General features: G+C 39.7%; 1 protein-coding gene across 1 annotated transcript in view; it reads left to right on the forward strand.

Moving 5' to 3' along the window:
- Positions 1 to 1,165: 1,165 nt before the first annotated feature.
- PDGFB (platelet derived growth factor subunit B) overlaps positions 1,166 to 17,236 on the forward strand; it is a 29,715-nt gene continuing 13,644 nt past the window's right edge. The window contains exon 1 of the mRNA XM_015816724.1: positions 1,166 to 1,645. Within this exon, the coding sequence (XP_015672210.1) occupies positions 1,556 to 1,645 (90 nt within the window). The 5' untranslated portion in view covers positions 1,166 to 1,555. The remainder of the gene's footprint in view (positions 1,646 to 17,236) is intronic.

Below are 17,236 nucleotides of genomic sequence, written 5' to 3' on the forward strand. Positions count from 1 at the left end.
AATAACATCAAATGTAGTTTCCATACCAGGATGAGCTATGCTTTTATTTTAATAGAAAATGTTGACTCTTGTTTCATTTTCATTTAACAATTAATTATCCCAACTTCCCTCAGTAAATGTCTCAATTTTCCAAAGCTTGGATGTTTATTACATTCTGGAAATTATTACTATAACAACAAATTGCCTTCCAGCACTGAAGGCAATGACACATGCCAACTTTGGTGGATTCTTTTGTTAATATCATGTATATCTTTTTGGCTTTCTTTTAGCTTCTTCTGCAGATAGATCAAAGCTATTCAAGCTCTTCCTTTTTAAGAGTCACTGAAGTAGCAGAGCTAAAAGAACATATATTAATCGCTAAGTACCTATGCTTCAACAGTGAATATTAGGAGCCAAAAATACAACACAGCAATGCTAGCCTGAGAACTATCCTCCCCCTTTTCACTTTACCCTGAAGGAACAGAATCTCCCAGGTTCTCCCTTTGGAAAGCAGAGGTGTTTCTCCATTCGCACTGTGTTTGTTAGCTAAAGATTTTGAAAAATTCTACTGAGACTAAATTCTTCTTTCCCCCTCTTTGATTCCTAGCCAAGAGAGGAGTTCCTGGCAGCCCTGTCTCCTCCCCCTCTCCTCTCCCTCCCCCTCGTCTCCTTTAAAAGAAGGAACTGTAATACTAGCACCTTATTTTCTTGCAGACTAAAATTGAGACCCAAACTTGCTCTCTCCTTGGTGCTGTGTCTGCTTCCACCAGAGAGCGGACCTTTTGCTTCCTTGCTGCAACTGAGTGCAAGGATCAGCGAGAGCAACTGCAGCAATTCTAGGAGGTTTTGCAAGACTTTATTTACACACACACACACACACAATTTGCTGCAGCAAGAACCATTTGCTCACCTGTCCGCAAATATAACAACTGAAGCCTCAAAAACTCTTCCTCAACCAAGGCTACCACTGCTCTTTGGAAAGACGGCTGTGGAGGGGGGGGGGGGGAAGCTCAGCCAAATGATTCCGAGCAAAGGGCTGGTTTAAGAAGTCAAATCAGAAAAGATGAGGCACTTGAAGATCTTCGTTCTCCCTGCATGGTTTTCAATGGTTGAAGTTTAATGCTTTGAAGAAACAGTCTAAATAATTTTGCTTTTGCCAGCAGACTTTTTTTTTTTTTATCTTTAAGAGGACCTGATTTCACGTGAACTGCCAAATCTAGGGAAACAGACCTTGTACTGCACTACTAGGGGCACATAGATGGAAGAGACCGAGTTTGGATGGCTAAGATTTTGATGGGGACATGACTAATTTTTTATTTTTACTAATATCTTTTTCTTCTCTACAGAGAAGCAGACTAGTAATCAAGTCTCTCCACTCTGGAGCTGTTAATTTTTTCCGCTAAGAGTATATATTATTTTTTGGAGAAAGTTTACTGGGACTGAAATGAGGCAGTGAAGAACTCTACACTTGATATACAGTCAATTACAGTAAGGGCAGATTCTCACTCTCAGTCTGCCTGAACTGGGGAAAACTTAATTCTTTGGGGTTTTTTTTTTTAAAAAAGACTCTCCTTCAATGTGTCTGGAACTTTTGGGGATTGGAGTCGGCATGAATTTTGGACTGCTTTTCGTGTCTCTCTGTTACCTGCCACTCATCAGCAGTGAGGTAAGTTCTTGCCTTTTTAAAAAAATAGAAACGAACTAATCATAACATAAACCTAATCATAAAAGTATATGCAAAGGGTAGGAAACACTTCAAGTAGGTGATTACCACCAGCAAGGGGTAAGTGCAAAAAGGGTTTTCCCAGGACATCCCCACTTTTTTCCTTTATAGAGTGCAGAAATTAATTTTGATCCATTAAATTAAACTGACATCTTGGTCACTTTTTTTGAAAAAAAAAATCCTGAAAGAATTATTCTCTGCAGGGAAGTTACTGATTCCAATATTTAGAAAGACAATACAATCTTATGCATGTTTACTTGGAATTCCCAAGAAATTAAATGTGATTTACTCCCCAGAAAGTGGTAATACAATTGGACTTTAATCATAATAATTGTCAAACAGCTGCTCCTGGAGGTGCCTTGTTTATGATTGGCGGTACTGTCCAGTCTGGGTAAATACAGTCCATGTGGCCTTTTCATTTTCTCCTAACATGGAAAAAATGCTCCTACGCCTGCTTGTCGGAACTAGAAACCTTTTTTTTTTTGCAAGCTAAGATTTTAAGTTAAGCCATCAATATCATATTACGTGAGAACATAATGTTGATGCTGTGATACCCATTTGTCCATTAGTGATTGATACACTTGTAACCAGTGATTTTTATTCCTCAAATACTGAAGGGAAAAAAAGTTGTATTGGCATTCTCATTTCCAGTATATTCCAGCCAAGCTGCTAGGTAATGCTTATGGTCTGTTATGCTTTTGAAAGGTAAGGAGCATCTTGTACAAAGCAACATATACCAGATTATCTTGTAAGATCCCCAACATAGGGTACTGATTGAATTGAAGAACTCTACTTGGGGAGTCAGCCCAGATAGCTGGGAGAGGGAGAGCTAAGTGGGAGAGGGAGAGTCTCTGCTAGTTAATGGGGGGGGGGGGAGCCTGGCATATTTCTTATGATGCCCAAGGGAGCTGGTCTGAATGAAACAAGCCAAGGTTTCTCTCTCACCCACTTCTACAGTGGGAGGGTCAAACTAAAAGGAGAAACCAGAATATTGGCTGGCAGCTGAATTCCAAGCCGGGGAATACTTAGCTGGGGATGTAGTCTTCCAGCTGTTCCAAGTTGGAGCTGCCACGGGAGAGATCCTGTATCAGTTCCAAACAAATGGCCAAGAGAAAAGACAGGGAATGTGAAGATTGGGTAGGGAGGAGTTCTTAAAGGGCCAGAGCTGCTGGATTTCCCTTTGATCTCGAAAAAAACAGTCCCTGCAATTTCTACATGCATTACTTTTGGTCCTGCTCATCAGTGGTTCACTGATACTTGGGGTAAATCAAATTGTTTAATGTGGGGGTTGGAGACTTTTGGGTACTCTTCGGATTTCTTCTTGAAGAAAAAGGGTACAGCCAACTGCCTTGAACCGAACACACTAATTTAACAGGCATGCTCCAGTTTCTTAATGCCGAGTAGGTGTGCTGCCTTCAGGAATCTAAAGATGGCAAGAAGATTACCATCATCCTGCCAAGGGTAACAGAATCTAGGCACGCATGTACGGGCAGAGTCATAACCAAAAGGGGGTCGTGAGCACACAGGCAAGAGAAGTGCAGAAGATTTGGAAATGTCTAGTTTTAGGGAGAGACTGCACAATAGGATTGTTTAAAGAATGGAAAGTGCCTCCATTTTCGGAGAAAGAGGCAATCTTGCAAATATCATTTACAGAGCGTAACAGAGGCTCAAATAAACCTGTATAAGGCCACACCCCTTTTTCCGCCAAATAAAGCAGGTGGAGGGGAAGCCAACAAAAAGCTTCGCGTTTGACCTTAATTTGTACCTGTCACTAAGGCTGGCCCATCAATTGATGAAATGCTGTATAAGCGAACCCGTGCAGAGGGGAATTCTCCTCCGGGGGTCGCTGCGGCTTGCCTCCCCCCCCCCCTTCCTAGAGTGACAGAGGCTTCCCTTCCCAGACGATTTGTTTTACAGACTTAAAAAAAAAACAACGGTATGCAGTTTCCTGAGCAAGAGAGTATCTGGGAGGCTGCCAAACCTCAGGTTACTTGTGTGCCCACAAACCTGTGCAAAGAATTCTTCTTTTGTTCTCCGGGAGAAGAGAGCGGAGGGGCGGAGGAAGGAAGGGAGGGAGGGAGGGGGTGCGTCACGCACTCCTCGACGGGCTCCTCCGAATCCCGCTGGAGGTGGTCGTAGCAACGAAAAACCACCGGACCCGCCCGGGGTTTATCCAGCCGGAGGGGAGGAAAAGAGGACGGCGCACCGCGGGCCCTCCTCTCGCTGCTCGAGGGCGGTGCCAGGCCCCGATTCGCTTCTTCTCCCGGGCTAAACCGAAACACCCGGGGGGGGGGCAGAGCGTGGTGGGAAGGCAGGGGAAAGATTTGCTCAGAGCGGGCAGCCCTTTCGGCCACCAGCGGCAGAAAACCTGGGTCGGTGGCACCTCCCCAATGCTGTTGTCCTTGCCGCAGTCCTCTTGATCGCCTTAGAACAGTGTTTCTCAACCTTGACAATTTTAAGGCATGTGGACTTCAACTCCCAGAATTCCACAGCCAGCATTGCTGGCTGTGGAATTCTGGGAGTTGAAGTCCACATGCCTTAAAATTGTCAAGGTTGAGAAACACTGCCTTAGAAGTTCCCTGTTACTACTGGTATACGGTAAATGTTTGCTGCGATGATTCTGGAGGTTTTAAGTACCCAGCAATACAGTAGTAGCGGCTGCGCCTCTCTTTGCAGGGAGTGGCAAGTTGAATGGTGACCTATTAAAAAAATGTCAACTACAGTAGTGCGTTACTAACAGTAGGTAAAGGCCAGTATTGAAGGGGCTTGAGGCCCCAGTAAAAACTCCTAGAGTCCCAGGGGTAGGCAACCTCGGCTCTTTTATGACTCATGGACTTCAACTCCCAGAATTCCTGAGCCAGCTATGCTGGCTCAGGAATTCTGGGAGTTGAAGTCCATGAGTCATAAAAGAGCCGAGGTTGCCTACCCCTGTTACCTAGACCCTTCCTGTGCGGTAAATGACCTTGTCACCCTGTTTCAACATTGGTGGAGTCTGTCATCAAGCTGATGTGGAGACTCGTGGAACATATATAGATAGACCTTCTCTATGACTTCTCTCTCTTACCTGGCCTTCCAGGTTTTCCAAGGTTACATCCGTTGCCACTGAACATCCACCTTGTTGCTGGTCATGCTTTTCCTTCCACCTGATCCAGCAATTAGCAATAATAAAATTGGTTTTGTGCGCAGGATTGGTAAGAAAAAGGGCAGACTTAATATGCTTCAGAACTATCAGTACATAGGTTTAGTGTTGTATCTCTTCTAAATACACACATTCTAGGTTGCAATACAATGATATAGCGGCTGCCTGTGTAGCCATCATAAATTTTATTAGTTGTGCCTTTAAAAAAAAAAATACAGTAGGTTGTGACCTTTTTAAAATTCCATTTGGAATCCTTCCTATAGATAGAAGGTAATTGATTTATGAATAGATGTGTTGTACTTTACCTTGTTTTCTCTTTTGGAAAACTGGTGTCTTCTCAAATGAAGTTGCCATAGTTAAGAGTAACCACTTTCTTTAAAGGTGTGAATAAGGTGGAAATCCGCATAAATTTATAAAAAGTACATAAAATATGTGTTATATTTTAATTGTATGTGCTCTGAAAAATCAAAACTACATTTGGTATTTGAATAGTATAAAAGGGCCTCTGCTGATAAATTATCTTAGCTCATGGGACAGGTAAGTATTCTGCTGCTGCTACTGTTCCAGTAGGAAAATTAACTTTCCAGATAAAGTTGTTTGTTTTTAATAATGCTAAAATACAACCAACATATCTAAGCTACCTTGATCTCTTGAAGACAGAGCTGGATGGAACAGCCTGCCTCCAGAAGCAGTGAATGCTCCAACACTGGAAGTTTTTAAGAAGAGACTGGACAGCCATCTGTCCGAAATGGTGTAGGGTTTCCTGCCTGAGCAGGGGGTTGGACTCGATGACCTCCAAGGTCCCTTCCAACTTTATTATTATTATTATTATTATTGTTGTTGTTGTTGTTGTTGTTGTTGTTATTACACAACCAACAGAGCCAATGTGATAGTTAAGGTGCCAGCTATGGAAAAAGTATGGGAAATTTGGATTAATCATATCCCACCCTACCTCACACAGTAGTTGTTTGGATAAAATAAAATCTCCTTATAAGCTACCTTGATCTCTTGAAGACAGAACTGGATATCACTCTAACATATACATGTGAGTTGCTTAAGGCTAAATCAGCCATCTATTTTGTCTATAGTTAGGCAAATGATATTTCAGCAAACACCTGCATTCAGGTACCATGTGCATCCTGCTTTTAAGTATCCCAGAATATGCAAAAGACAAGTAAAGGCAGAGTCCCTGACCTTAGGAACATACAATTGTCATTAAAAAAAGTTACAGAAAAAAAGCCTTACCTATTTCAAGAAATAAAATGGTGAGGGATTTGAGCAGTGGAGGAAAGAAAGGGGGGGAAAAACCCATGTACAGTAGGGCAACTGCTCACCTAAATCAGACCTGGGCATTTTATGGCCCCTGGGCCACATCCAGCCCTTTGGCAGTCTCTGTCCAGCCTATGTGAGCTCAATCCAAAATTAGAAATCAAATGTAAATAAGTGTATGCCAAGCACTCAATACAATTGCATCGCTTTTATTTTGAGGGCAACTGCTATTTTTTCCCCCCAATTTACATATGTGCATGTGTGAGTGCCTACACACTTTCATAGCCCTATTGGTTCAGCCCTCCACAACAGTTCCGGTTTCTCATGTGACCTCTTGGGAAAATTAATTGCCCACCCTTTAAACTAAACTAAACTAAACTAAACTAAACTAAACTAAACTAAACTAAACTAAACTAAACTAAGGAACAGCTTTTCAAGCAGGTCAAGCAGGAATACATCATCTTTAGGGGGAAACATGTTTACACATATGAATCAGTGATGCAAAGTCTACAAGTCTATTGCAATGCTTTTCAGAATAAGGATAGAGTTCTTGCTATTTACATTTGTTCTGAGGTTGATATAGACATGAGATTGATTTGGTCACTCCCTGTTTGGTCCTGATTGAAACACTCCTTTTGAGCTGGCTTTTCTTGACTTGTGACTACACCTTTGCAAATCTGTGGGGTAGATCTACCAGCTCCTTGAACTTGTGGCTCACTAAGGAAGTGATGGATCTTGCTTGAGGTTTCTTGGATTAGATGGGGCAGCAAGTGGGTAGGCTGGGTTCCCACCCACCCCCCTTTATTTTTGAGGATTTCTGGCTTCTCCTAATTAAAAATGGGCTAAGCCTATCCAAAGGCTTGACATGTCAATTGATATATCATTTCTTTGACTTCTAGATAGAACTTGCCAACAAATTATGGCATTGTCCAAGCGTTTGTACTGTTATTCTTTTATATATAAGAGCCGTGATCGCGCAATGGTTAGAATGCAGTATTGCAAGCTAACTCTGTCCACAGCCAGGAGTTTGATCCTGATTGGCTCAAGGTTGACTCAGCCTTTATCCTCCCAAGCCCGGTAAAATGAGATCCTAGATTGTTGGGGACAACATGCTGACTCTGTAAACTACTTAGAGAGTGCTGTAAAGCACTATGAAGTGGTATATAAGTCGAAATGCTATAGTGCTAGTGCTATATACAGTGTGTATGTTACTCATATATAAGAGTATGCAAGAATATACAGTAATCTTAGGGGCCGCAAAAACTAATAAAACATTTGTGGGATATATGGTCCCAGGCTGCAAGTTGCATAGCCCTCTTCTTTTAAAAATCTTCCTGGGTGCTCTTGTCCTGGGCCTTGAAAATGCTAAGTGCATTTCAGCTGTTTATATTTGTACTACAATTAACAGTCTAAAAGGATATGAAGATGTAGTAAAACAGAGTGTGGGAACAAGTAAATCCTGGATATAGGATTTTCCTTCCTTAAAAATTCTATAGAATTACGTCAGTTCTTCTTTTTAGACAAATCCTTTATGGCCACTAGAAAGTGGTTATGAAACTTTCCAGAGTCATTTCATTGTTACGCAAGCCATAAAGGGTATGCGGTTAAAGATTTGGGCTTACTGGTTTGTACATATGTGATCAACTATATTTCCTTCCTTCCAATTTGTTCTTGTAGTCTAAGTCTCAAAAATATGTTTCTCCATAGCATTTGGCTAATCATACATATCAGCCTTAAGCTTGTACCTTCCGATGCTTGCTCATGTGCTTTTGATTTGTGTGCAGGGTAGGGTTGCAGGAATTCTAGCCCTTGGCAGTATATGTTATCCCAGTGCATGATATCCCTTTGCTCCAAATGTCACCTGCCCACTAGGCAATCCCTACTTTCATTCAGCATGCCAGGGAAGGCCATCTAGAGTTCTGTGTTCATTGCAGTGAAGGTCTTTCCATTGGCATTCGTTATTTTAATTGCACATAGTTCTCACAGGAATAAGTCTGTGATAAAACTGTCCTATGTCACAATGCATAGATGAAAATAAGAAATGTTTGTGTCTGAATGTTTTATTTTGTTAGTGTCTGAATTTATTTTGGTAGTGTCTGAATGGTTTTATTTTGGTAATTTATTGAACAAGACCATATATATATATATATATTAAAAAATTTGGATTGCCAACAAAGAATTAAGGGAGAATGGAATAGCTATTTCGAACTTTTTAGCTCTCATCAGCCAAACATACCCTTCTGAGATTCGAACCTGGGCTGCTTGCATGTTAAGCAGCTGTGATTTCTTTCTCCCATATTTGGGCCGACAGGGTGCATCAAAAAACACTCAAGGTAATATATAGATATAGATATATGGAATGTGGAATGTGTCTAAGGATATAGAAGACTTCTAAACTGTATGTCTCTTACCTAGATTTCTATAAAGATTCATTATAAGCCCTATTCTATTCTTATGAACTATATTTATTAATTATTTTCAGTGCTCTGCTATAGGCAACTTTTACTTACTCAGGAGAACTAAAGGAAGGATTTTGAGTACTTTTAATTAGAATGAAGGGCAAAATAATGTTGAGAAAGCAATGGCAATTTGCTTATATGTATACTTATCAAACATTTTGGATTCCAGTCTTATATATGAACAAGAGCAGAGATGTGTGAGAAATGCTTTAAAGTAGGCTAACAGACAATTCATATGTCTATCTGGGTGTCTGTGTTGAATGTTCCTTGTGGCCACCACATTAATGTGCCTCCTCCCATCCTTGAGTCAGCACAAAACTATTTCATCATAATTTGCATGGCTGTGACAGACAGATTACTACCTCTATAGCAAAACTGTCCTTTGGTGCTGTCCTTACAGTTTTAATGTGGAATAAGCTATTCTCCAAAGCACCTGAAGGCAGGACAAGAAGCAATGGATGGAAACTAATCAAGGAGAGAAGCAACCTAGAACTAAGGAAAAAAATTCCTGACAGTTAGAACAATTAATCAGTGGAACAACTTGTCTCCAAAAGGTGTGAATGCTCCAACACTGGAAGTGTTTAAGAAGAGATTGGGCAACACTTTGTCTGAAATGGTGTAGGGTTTCCTGCCTGAGCAGAGGGTTGAACTAGAAGACTTCCAAGATCCCTTCCAACTCTGTCATTCTGTTCTTTTCTGTTCTGAAGGTGAGGGCAGCAATCAATGGATTTCTCTGCCTGTGTTTCTCCTCCGATACAATATCAATTGTCAGCAAGAAATAAGCCAACAACTTCCAGTCACTGTCCTGATAATGTGATGGGCCACACTTGGATAACTGGGACTTAGTGTCTGAGACAGATACTTTAACCAGCTTTCAAGCTGTCCAAACTAACAGGTCATTGGTGGTGTCCTGGTGACTTGTCACTTGGATGTCTATGGAGATTCTCAGTCATGCAGGACATGGTTGTCTCAAAGGTGCTTTTTCAAAAGGCAACTGGACTATGTTTTTCTGTTTGTTGAAGAAGAAGACGAGAAGTGAAACATCTTCTTCCTCAAGGAAGAAACCTGGTCCAGTTGCCTTTTGAAAAAACACCTTTGTCACTTGGATGATTTTTGAACATAAGTATATGACCTGGAGGACTCTTAGTGGTCGATTTTTAATGGTGGTGTAGAGAAGGAGGATTGTGCCCTCCTCTGCTCTATTAACCTGTCAGTGGCTATTTGGACACCTTAGGGGAGGGTTGCATTGATCTCCTTCCTGTTTGATCCTATGCCACTCTGGTGTACCTCTGACCTGTCACTTGGGCTCAGAAAAGGGTAGAACTTTCCTCAATTCCACCCCAGCCCCTAAGTATCCCAATTTGTAAGTACTTATGAGAATGGGAGTGCTGGAAGTGAAGGGTTACAGCTGGCTGCACCTGGAACTAGCTTCTGGGGTACAAAATGGGGTCCCCCATCAAAGTAGCAGTAAAAAATAAGGCTGTACTAGCCACGTTGGCAAAAGCAGGGGAAAGCCTGTAAATGCACTTATTGCTGATAGAACCATCACCACAATTGGCAGAACCTGGGCTCTTTCGTGGTTTAAATGGGCTAGGTTACTACATCTTTTTAAAGACAAAGCTAATGTTATTTCAAAAGATGAACAACTGTATTCAAAAATAAGTCTAGCACTTTTCTAGAGAAGTACAAAATTGGAGCCTGCTGTAATTCCATTCAGGCATTAGACGGATAGATGCATCTGCCTAATGTCCAGTAACCCAAGTAAAATGGCCATGGAGGGCAGTGCCCATTGATTGGAAAAGAAGTGGGCCTGCAGCATCCTAAAGCAGAGAGCAGATTGCAAAACAAATTAATGTTGCACTTGGAATGTGATGAGCCCTCGTGAATGACATTCTTACCAGGTTTCATATATATATGCATCCAGCTTTTGGGAAAGACCCTCCATTTTGCTTTTATTTGGAATGTGCCATTCCTTGAAAGATGCAGGCTGGAACTGTTTTCTTGATAATCTCAGAAGGGGAGTAAAAATTAGAAGGCTGAATTTCCATAACTTAGCTTAGCCACGTATTTCTGTATTCACATGATACGTGAAACATAATGTAATCACATGAGCTAAATTCATAACAATAAAAGATGATTGCCTAGTTTGTGGTTCAGTATATAAAGCCATAGAAGAATTCGATTTAAATATTCTAATTTTATAAAATAGCATTTCAAATGGTGTTTGATTTCATACTCATGGAAGCCAACTTGAAAAACACAAAGGCTTGTCCAGCAACATGTGAGAGTGGAAATACTTTAAATTTCAGGGGTTACCATTTCTTGGTCATGGCAACAGAAGAGTTAAAGACATACTTTGAGCCACGGAAACTGGGGCCCTTGGGGATAAGACAGTTTAAGTAACTCTTGTCAGGTTCTGCTGGGACTTGTTGAGGTTACTCCATGCTGAGGAATGTCGTATTTTCCCACTACCACCTCAAGCACAATTTTCAGAGTGAAGAACATCTAGTGTCTAGGTATATGCATGCTTATATCTATATAGTATAGTATTGTTTTCTTTTTCTCTTTATCCAAGTGTATAATACCCATTGCATCCTGATCTAGCACAAAGCCATAACTTTTAATTATTATAAGAAACACTAGTCTACATATGTTTGGTGGAGACCTGATGGATAAGCTAGTGGACTGTATATATTGAAGCCTGGATAATATTTCATGCTTGATTCTTTGTGTTCTGTCCCTTCTTATAGCCCCCATCTTTCTTCAGTCTATTTTTTTATTTTCCTTTGAAGGATGGAAATGTTTTGGCTTAACAAGAATCCACCCTTTTTCAAAATATTGCAAAGTGTTTGAATAGCACAAAAGAATGAGTGAATGTCAAAGTGGATTTCAAGGTTGGGTTTGGACTATTCAACATTACAGTTGAGCTGTTTTATTGGAAAAAAATTATTATTATAGGGCAGCCTTTAATACCTTGGTACTATCAAAATATGTGGAAATTCATCTGATTTAATTTTCAATCAGTTTTGCTCTGCTTCTGTTTCTATCTTTTTTCCCCTTCACTTCAATAATGAGATAATAAAATAATTCTATTTTGGGGGGCAGAAAAGGGGCTGGAGTGGAAGAACTTACAAACTTAAAGTTCTTTTCTTCCTTGTTATCTTCCATGCCCTGATTTGGCATTATGGATATTCAGAATCAGCATCCAAATAAAACAGTTTAAAATACAGTTGTGTCCCATTCTTTTTTACAACCTTCCCCAACAGATACTTTTTGGGTGTGTGTTAGGACTATAGCTTTAAGAATTCAAAACCAATCCTAACAATATCCAAAAACAACCTTTGGGGAAGCATCTTTAAAAATATCTCCAACCTATTTGAGTTTCATGTGTTTCCTTGGAGTCATGTAGGAATGAAATATATTCCATTGGGAAGTTCAGAATAACTATAATGAATAGCTGAACTTTTAGTAATCTAGAAGAATCTTGTAGTACTATTACTTATGCTTTTGATTAGTGGGAGTACCCAGTGCTTTGTAATGTTCCACCTTTCACATAAATCCTGTGCAAAGGTAATTCCTAGCCTTCCCCATACTATTGCCTTTATTTCACACCTGCAGAGTGCTTTTTCTCTCCTGTTTACACAGCAGATATTCTGGATTTTCCAGGATACCTGATATACAAAGAGTGATAGAGAATGAAAATACAGGGTTTGCCCCACTACAAGAAAACAGGAAGTAGTTACTTTAAGTAGTTGGATTGGAGTTGTCGTGAAACAATAGCAAGTTATTGTTTATATTTGTTACTAGTGGGAGGAGAGGAAACGTGGTTGTAGGTTTTTTTATTTTCACCTTGACTATTAGATTCCACATGCAGCCTGTCTCAAGGCTAAAACTTTTGATCAAGTTATTGCATCTTAGAGTTGATTTAAATAAACCAGGAAGCAAACTTTCATGTAGCTAGGCAAATATCTGCCTATGAAAAAAAATAGCCTAGAGCTAAAATTGCAATAACTGTGGTAGGAGAGAACTTGGTTAAGTAAAGAATTATGTATCATTCCTAGGAACGGTGATGTCAAAAAGAATGTTTATAATATAAAGGGAATCAAATTGTACAGACTATTTGCAACTAAGGAGGGAAGGCAAGTCAAATGTGAGGTTCCATTGATTTGATTTGCATACAGTACAAAGTACAGAGAATGTTTTCTCTGCAGGAAAAATGTAGATGCACTACTGCTTTACACATAAATATGAGTCTGTCTCTGTTATCATTTGATCAGAAATAGTCTGTGATGATGGTTGGTTCTACCATACCAAAGCATTCTACTTCAGTGGCACCCTTATCAAGGGAGGTGGTACAGCACTCTTGCACTGCCAGCCCCTCCATCAGCTGTAGCAGCCAAAAGATGGAAAAATAAAGTGATATGTATGTGGAAAAGAGAAGTGGAGACATATAACATAACCCTGTACAAATTGCTCAAAAGTGAATAATCCACTTCTTTGGATTTCTTTTGGGTAGCTGTGTAGCACCCACTTGACTTTAGTTAACAATTCATATTATAATTTAATGTATAAACTAGCCCTTTATGTGATCCATATGCCTTTTGTAGGCTTCACTCAAGGTGGAATACAGTAAGACTGTTGTCAATAAATGAGAATTTAATCTTTTAATTCCCTTGCAATTCCAGTGCAATATCTCTGTATCATACAATCATGCTTTTAGCGTAGAACAAGTGTAATAGTTATGGAAAAGTGGATGATATTTATCCAGATCTTTATGGAAGAAGGAGGGATTACATTAATGAGTTAAATGTCTGTGAATGAGGGGGGGGGGAATCAGCCTGTGGGATACACATATTGCACTAAAAGGTATGCTTTAAAGATGAGTTGATGAAAACTAGAATGCCTAGATTTACCCTTACACTTGTGCTAAGTGATAAGGTGGCATTTCTAGACAGAATTTCATTGACTGGATTTGTACAGTGCCCTAAGCAAAAGGAAGTAAGTCATATTTTGGCTTACTTTATTTGTGAATCCAAAATAGATATAAGTGGAGAAAGCAAATAATAACTTGGCTCAATTTCTCCCCCTCCCCTTAAGAATGAAAAAATTGCTGACTTGTTGAAAAAACATGACACTGAAATTGATTTCTACCTGACAGCTTGTCCTTGCTGCCCGCTGAAATGGAAGGAATGTTTTTTATCTTGAGTCAAGCTCAAAAACTAAGCAATTTACTGGAGATGGTATTGACTTTTATAATAGTAAAGTCCATCAGCCATTTCTGGTGTACACACATGCTCTTGAATGTGTGTGGCTGCTAGCTTGTGGGCATGTCAGTAGATACTCTTCACAGAAACACCACAAGAAAGTTTTGAAGGAAAGGCAAAGAAGTAAAAGAAGTTACCAAGCCCTCTGGGTTAGGCATTCTTAGCCCTGCAGTGATGCAAGGCCAGCTCCAAGGCACTTGATAACTAACCAGGCAAGACCCTTTTTCAAACAACTTAACAGTTAAAAGGAGATTATTAACCTACTTTTGCACCTGAGCAAAAAATATCTTTTACTACTCTGATTGGTTCATGGATCAACCTCCTCATTTCCATTATACCTTTCTTCCCATGGTAATTTGCAGATCATATGTTTCCTTATTAGGTTTGAGTACCTCCTTGCCTGGAGCTTAAGTATATCATCTCCTGCACACAGACCCTTTTCTGAAGTGGATTATGTCCCTTCCCAGAAGCACTTTAAAGTGGACCAGTTTCCTGCTAAGTACAGAGAACCATAAAAAGGTATACAAGTTAATCTCCATAGTTGAACACTATCTAATGTACTGTTTACTGAAAATAATATCTGTATTCAGTGGTACATACACCTGAACATGAGTGCAGAGGACTTCAACCTTCAGATCTGCTCCAAAAAGAGAATAAAGAGACATTGTACTCCAGGGCTGCACACCCTTCTCTGAGGCAGAGGATAAAGAACTTTACAAGCTGGGTGTGTTGTCATGCTTTGGTCCAACTGATAACATCTCTGACAAGAAAAAGTTGGCACCTAAACATACCTGTCTGAAGAGGGAGTGGAACTTTTTCCTATCATCTATTCTTCAGAAGGCTGCCTTCTAACAATCTGTTTATTTGCAGTTGAGCATTGGTCTATAAATGCTTGTCAAGTTCTCTTTTTCTGATTATTACAATGCATTTTGTCACCTGACTTCTAGCATTTTGCACTCAACACTTGCCCAGCGGTTGTGATGATCTTGACTTTAAATTAACGTTCTGTCTTCTCTGTTAAGTATCAAGATGGTTTGGTATCTTTTATGTGGTCACACAATTTACTTGCAAGTTTCAGAACTATTCCATTTATTTCAAGTGGCAAAAACAATTATTATAGTGACGTTCACCAGTAACAGCATAATCCCAAGCCTTAATTGATAACACTTCCCTTTTCAAAACAGTACTGTATGTTTCAGATCTCTGCAAACTTTTTTCCAATTTGTTTCTATTGATGCTTAAGTTGGTTGGCTTATTCTTAGTTTTATTCTTTCACTGTCTTAATTATCATTCTTACATCCCAGGGAATTTTACAATAGGGAAAAATAATATTGCCAAGAGGGAAAGGTTATCTATGGATACCAATATAGGTGGCCTGGCAGGGCCACTTTCATGGCCTCTGCCAAGCATCTTAGTCCACTTCTATCACTTGTCATATCTCCTTTGCCCAACACAACCACCATGTTGTGGTTTATCCTGCCATCCTTTCCATGGACTAACTTCTTCCTCCCCCAGGCAGAAGCCCTTCCAACAATTCAATACCATGCTTCACTATCAGGCTGGTCTGGCTACTGATATTCTCTAAGCTTCTTCTGCATGGCATTCAGCAGCCCTTGGTCCCGAATAGGCCAGGCTCCTCCTCCTATAGCTGCCCATTGGTGACTGCCACCATGTGCTTTGAAGAGAAGTATATGCCTGGCTGTCTGCCTGCCAGCGTTTTTTAACACAAAATGAAGCTGTCACAATCAAAATTAAGTTGATCTAGAAAACAGGATTTAACAGACTGAGGACAATAGCTTATTTTCTAGTAAAATTGTGCATTATGATTGACTGTACAATCAGTTTGTAAATAGGCAAGTCATCCATGGCATCCATTTTGTGAGAGCGTGCATAAGGACAGCGCAGGGCTTTGCATCTGAAGGGAAAATGGTATTTCAGATTGGGGGTGGGGACAATTCCTTCAAACAGCTGGGTCTTTTCCTGGGAGCCTACCTCTAGCATAATCCTGGGGAAAAGACATTTAGTTTAAGGAGTTGTCAACAGGTGCAACTTGTGCAGCCATGTACACTTTGAAATAGTTTTTCTCCTTCAAATCCAAAGCATTGCATAGCCCTAATACATACCATATGTTCTTAAACTTTCAGATGTGTCTGTTTCTAAAGCCCCTAGGCAAACATGATATTTGCTGGGTGGCTTTGGGCCAATCATACTGTTTCCAGCTTACTTTAGGGGGTCGTGGGTATAAAATAGAGACACTTGTCTATGCCATGGTGAACTCCCAGAGAAAAAGGCAGGATAAAAATTCAATAAAATTGATGAGGTTTTTTTTAAAATGAAAGGAGATCCCCATAGAAGCTGCTTTAAGCTATTACAGAAAAGAGAAGATATATATCTAAATTACCCCTAATTTGATTGACCAGTTAGTTATATTTTGTGCTTCATCCATTGAGCTCAAGATAGCATTCATCAGTGGTGCATGAATCTGTGGTTCTGTAGATATTAATAAACTATGACTCTGAAAATCCTTTCACCCAAGGATTCTTCAACAATTCGAAAGCAACTCTCAACTATTCTTATCCCACAATAATGGCATATTTGAGAATTGAGCCAGTTTATTTCTGGCTCAGCTGGGTTTTATTTAAAGCTACAGTAAAACTAATCCTTTGAAATCCTGCAGCTCTGTGAAACTGTTAGTATTTATTTGTAATGTTGACTGTAATTCAATAATATATGGAGGATCACTCCAGCCATGTCATACATGCTTCTATCCCCCCCCCCATTTCATCCCGTTTTATCCTCTTAATAAAATAAGAGGCTGGTATGTTAGTAACTGGCTCAAGATCACTCAGGAAACCTCATATCCAAGTAAAGATTAGAACTAGATATGCCTAGTCCTATTTTATATTTAAAATAATTTTTTTTCTATTTCTGAATAATCTATTGACAATCTTGCTATAAAGACCAAAAGATGTCTAATCTTGTTGAAGAGAGGGAAATGCCTCCTGAATAATTTAGCAGTCTCAAACACACTCTTATTTCATCTCCAAATCAAGGCCAAAACAATGCAATCTATAATTCAGGCATGTAACATATATCCAGAAATGAATATTTTACGTACATATGCTCAAAAGTTAGTATTGTTGGAAGGCTGTGAACAACTTATACATGTAAAACTAGAATTGTTGATCCAGTTTGTTATTTTTGGATTAATACCTTAAGTTTGGGTATCTGGAATGAAGGAAACATGATGAATTGATGACATTCTGGACATTTCCACACCTAATGTTGTAATTCTGATGATAATCTATCCAAATGTTGAGGAAATTGGAAAGATTCATAAAGATAACACTCAAATATAGGCAATGTCTTTTTTGCATGGAGCCTATTTTGCCCTACAAAGTAC

The sequence above is a fragment of the Protobothrops mucrosquamatus genome, unplaced genomic scaffold (genome assembly GCF_001527695.2).
Source record: "Protobothrops mucrosquamatus isolate PMUCROS unplaced genomic scaffold, P.Mucros_1.0 scaffold486, whole genome shotgun sequence".
Classification (NCBI taxonomy): Eukaryota; Metazoa; Chordata; class Lepidosauria; order Squamata; family Viperidae; genus Protobothrops; species Protobothrops mucrosquamatus.